The sequence below is a fragment of the Mixophyes fleayi genome (assembly GCF_038048845.1).
Source record: "Mixophyes fleayi isolate aMixFle1 chromosome 4 unlocalized genomic scaffold, aMixFle1.hap1 SUPER_4_unloc_4, whole genome shotgun sequence".
NCBI classification, from domain to species: domain Eukaryota; kingdom Metazoa; phylum Chordata; class Amphibia; order Anura; family Limnodynastidae; genus Mixophyes; species Mixophyes fleayi.
The window spans coordinates 355,820-359,793 of NW_027445890.1; the positions used below are offsets into that span (position 1 = coordinate 355,820).

Sequence of the window (3,974 nt, forward strand, 5' to 3'; positions counted from 1 at the left end):
CACACTGGTACCCAGAGGGGGTGGCTGAGTGAGTTGGTGGCAGTACAGCACACCTTGAGGCAGTTCCAGGGGCGGCCGTGGTTCTGATCAAGGGTCCTCAAGGCCGGTTCCGTGCAGGTGGACCTGCAGTCGGGCGGTTCAGTTCGATCGGCTGTTCCGTGCGGCAGTCGGCCCGCGGGTTAGTGTGCTGTTTTACTGAGCCTCAGCCGGGCTTAAAGAACCCGTACTTAGGGCCTGTGTGTGACTCCATAGCAAGAAGGCAGCTTCTTGGTACGACCTGGGAGAGGGGGTTAGGAACCGCCCTCCGGTTTAGGCTGTGAACACCGGCTGGTGTTCCCCGTAGCGTGTAACTAGTAGTTCCGTTAGTGCACCACATTTAGTTAGTCCTAGTGTTTGACTTAGTTGCGTTGCCGACCATTAGAACGTTGTTAGGGTCGGGTCGCCGTTGTAGTTAGTCCAGTTTTGTGGGTGCCATCTTAGTTCACGGAGAGCGTAGAGGGAGGCTGTGTGTTCTTGTCATCCGCAGGAGTCGGGAAGGTGCAGGAGAACCGGATCGGAAGTGGGAGTGTCCCGGTGAGTATCACGCTCGATTCCTCCTTTCGGTTAGGCCCTCACCGGCAGGTGTGTGAGGCACTTGAGGCGGGATTAGTCCTCGGATTAGTCTTGGCCTTCAGTGCCTGTAGTCCCCCGCGTCTTGGCAAGAACAAAGTGAGGAGGCGGCAAGGAGCTTGGACTGACCGTGTCCTCGTCCCTTGCCGTAGTCTCGGACAGCCCTTACTTGGTAGACTCGGGTTAACTGTGTGTTTCCCTCTTAGGTGTTACTTGCGGGCGTCCGGAGAAAACCCAAACCGGGACCGAGGTGGGATCCAGTCATCCACGCGGATCGTGGTAAATTAGGAGGTATTAGGAGTTAGTCGCCCTGTGAGGCACATCTCCTTTAGGGACCTTACACTATACTGATTCCTAGAGTAACTAAAGTACGTCTGGGTTACCCAATGGGCGAGAGCTGATTCATACTACAAGCCGTTAAATAGATGCTGCAAGACAGACAAAATATTCGTACAGGGGATGGTGGTGGTACAGTATAGGAAAACCTGTTATCCATGACTTACAGGGAATGTGAATACAGCCCGATCAGAGAGAAGGTGGGTGGCTCTGAAAAGAGCCTTTGTGGTCTCAGGATATCACGGGTGAATTATTTGGCGCTGGTGTATTTGGTGACGGCCTTGGTGCCCTCGGACACGGCGTGCTTGGCCAGCTCTCCGGGCAGCAGCAGACGTACGGCGGTCTGGATCTCCCTGGAGGTGATGGTGGAGCGCTTGTTGTAGTGAGCCAGGCGGGAAGCTTCTCCAGCAATGCGCTCAAAGATGTCGTTGACGAAGGAGTTCATGATGCCCATGGCCTTAGAGGAGATGCCGGTGTCGGGGTGGACCTGCTTCAGCACCTTGTAGATATAAATAGCATAACTCTCCTTCCTGCTCTTTCTCCGCTTCTTGCCATCTTTCTTCTGGGTCTTGGTGACGGCTTTCTTTGAGCCCTTTTTGGCTGCTGGGGCAGACTTGGCTGGTTCAGGCATTATAGCGACAAAACGATCCCAATCACAATGTGCAGAAACTGTTCCTGATACCTCCCACAGCCGCTCTATTTATAGGCAGCCCATGTAAATGAGACCCACAGTCTGCTCTGTGCACTATTGGATGTTGTGCGATGTCAAATCCCACCCGCTGCTGCGGATTGGTGTTTGTTTGAACTTGAGCGGCACTAGCTAATTTGATAGCGGACAATGAGAGAAGGGTGTCTGTCCCTACAGCGTATAAATATACGGAGGCGGGACAGATAGCCTTATTGTTGTAGATTGACTTACACATAAGTTGAAATGTCTGGAAGAGGCAAACAGGGCGGTAAGACCCGTGCTAAGGCCAAGACTCGCTCATCTCGAGCCGGTCTCCAATTCCCGGTCGGTCGCGTTCACCGTCTGCTGAGGAAGGGGAACTATGCGGAGCGTGTGGGAGCTGGCGCCCCGGTGTATCTGGCAGCGGTGCTGGAGTACCCGACTGCTGAGATTCTGGAGCTGGCTGGGAATGCCGCCCGTGATAACAAGAAGACCCGCATCATCCCCCGTCACCTACAGCTGGCTGTGCGCAACGATGAAGAGCTCAACAAGCTACTCGGTGGGGTGACTATCGCCCAAGGAGGAGTCCTGCCCAACATCCAGGCCGTCCTACTGCCCAAGAAAACCGAGAGCCATAAACCAACCAAGAGCAAGTAATTTCCTGCTGGATAATTGTCCCCACAACACAAAGGCTCTTTTCAGAGCCACCCACCCCGTCCCTAAAGAGCTGATCCACGACTATAACATCCCGCTTTAGCTGTGTGTTAACTCGAGTTAGACGAGGTTACATTGTAATGCTCGTTAGATAACGGACACAGTTGAACTAAACTCCCCCATCCAGATTGGCGGTGTCGTCTATTAAACAAAAGTGAACCATATATGGCACTGTCACGGTGCACTGACGTTACGTTTAAACAAGCTGCAGACACTTTATAATAAGACGGCAGGAGTCAGTATATACGGCTATAATCTCTTTTCTCGCACCACCGCCGGAAAGAAACAGCTACTCTAGAGCTCAGCTTCATAGCGCACACATCCACCCCCATAGAGTAACAGAAAAGTGTGTGTGGAGGGGGATATATACTATATAGCTCTGTCGAGACCGAGTGGGTGGCTCTGAAAAGAGCCTTTGTGTGATTGACAGGAGTGCGGCTCCAAGTTACTTCTTCTTAGGAGCAGCCTTCTTCGGCTTAGCTGCCTTTTTAGCCGGACTCTTAGCCACTTTGGGCTTAGCTGCCTTTTTAGCCGGGCTCTTGGCCGCCTTCTTGGGTTTCACAGCAGGTTTCGGCTTCTTAGGGCTTTTTACTGCTTTCTTGGCTGCTGCCGGTTTCTTGGCCTTTTTCGGGCTCTTGGCTGCGCTGGGAGACTTCTTCGGGGACTTGGGCACTTTCTTGGCTGCCGCTTTCTTGGGTTTAACCACCGCCACCTTCTTCTTAGCTGCCTTATCCTTGCTCTCCAGCTGCTTCTTGTTCAGCTTGAAGGAACCGGAGGCGCCGCTGCCTTTCACCTGGATCAGGGTCTCTTTCGTCACCAAGCTCTTGAGCGCCACTTTCAGGCGGCTGTTATTCTTCTCCACATCGTAACCTCCAGCAGCGAGGGTCTTCTTCAGGGCGGCCAGGGAAACACCGCTGCGCTCCTTGGATGCGGACACGCATTTAACAATCTGCTCAGACACGCTTGGACCGGACGTTTTGTTGCCCTTCTTGGAGCTTCCTGCAGCTGCTTTCTTCGGCTGACGCTTTCCCTTGACGGGGGCCTCTGCTGGAGCAGCGGGCGCTGCGGCGGGAGCTGTCTCTGACATTTTCCGTGCACCAAATAGAAACAAAACTTTTACATGCAGATAATCATCAACTGAGTTGTTATATAGAGCCCAGGAATGCGAAGCCATTGGCTGTGGTGAAGAGCCAATCATGTGCGCAGATTCCGGGGGTATTGTTACCACGCCCATTATCCTCATGGACGCCGTTCTAGAATGTCGGCTCCCGCTTTGTGTTTCTATGGCTGAAAGAAATGAGTTTAATATGAAGTGTAATAATACCGGCTCGTTGTCCTTTATTTCATCAGCACATTGTGACGCCCTTTCGTCGTGTGTAGACTTTTTATATTGAGGAACCCCGGGCAAATACACTGAAAATACACCCAACACCCCCATCTCCCTAAATCTCCTCTCTGTATCTTAACTTATGATCAAATACGTGGATGCGCCCAAAGAAAGCTCCCGGATCCCCCAGTGACTGAGCAGAGTAAACCTTCCTACTTCTCCTTTTATGTCATGTTTCACTTCTCACGTCTTATTTCTACCTTTTTAAACCTTCAGACTCGTGTGAGACTGTCACGTTACACAGATGTTCCATACTGACAG

At 52.2% G+C, this 3,974-nt stretch overlaps 3 protein-coding genes across 3 annotated transcripts; 1 reads left to right on the plus strand and 2 right to left on the minus strand.

Moving 5' to 3' along the window:
* Nucleotides 1–1,195: 1,195 nt before the first annotated feature.
* LOC142111718 (histone H2B 1.1-like) lies at nt 1,196–1,576 on the minus strand. The gene has a single exon (XM_075193874.1). The coding sequence runs from the start codon at nt 1,574–1,576 to the stop codon at nt 1,196–1,198; it is 381 nt and encodes a 126-aa protein (XP_075049975.1).
* A 300-nt stretch (nt 1,577–1,876) lies between these two features.
* Nucleotides 1,877–2,269, plus strand: LOC142111719 (histone H2A type 1-like). The gene has a single exon (XM_075193875.1). The coding sequence runs from the start codon at nt 1,877–1,879 to the stop codon at nt 2,267–2,269; it is 393 nt and encodes a 130-aa protein (XP_075049976.1).
* A 502-nt stretch (nt 2,270–2,771) lies between these two features.
* LOC142111736 (histone H1.01-like) lies at nt 2,772–3,413 on the minus strand. The gene has a single exon (XM_075193890.1). It carries the CDS (start codon nt 3,411–3,413, stop codon nt 2,772–2,774), a length of 642 nt encoding a protein of 213 aa, XP_075049991.1.
* Between the last annotated feature and the right edge of the window lie 561 nt (nt 3,414–3,974).

Coding starts and splice junctions, on each gene's coding strand:
- LOC142111736 (XM_075193890.1), bottom strand. CDS start 3,413: ATGTCAGAGACAGCTCCCGCCGCAGCGCCCGCTGCTCCAGCAGAGGCC.
- LOC142111718 (XM_075193874.1), bottom strand. CDS start 1,576: ATGCCTGAACCAGCCAAGTCTGCCCCAGCAGCCAAAAAGGGCTCAAAG.
- LOC142111719 (XM_075193875.1), top strand. CDS start 1,877: ATGTCTGGAAGAGGCAAACAGGGCGGTAAGACCCGTGCTAAGGCCAAG.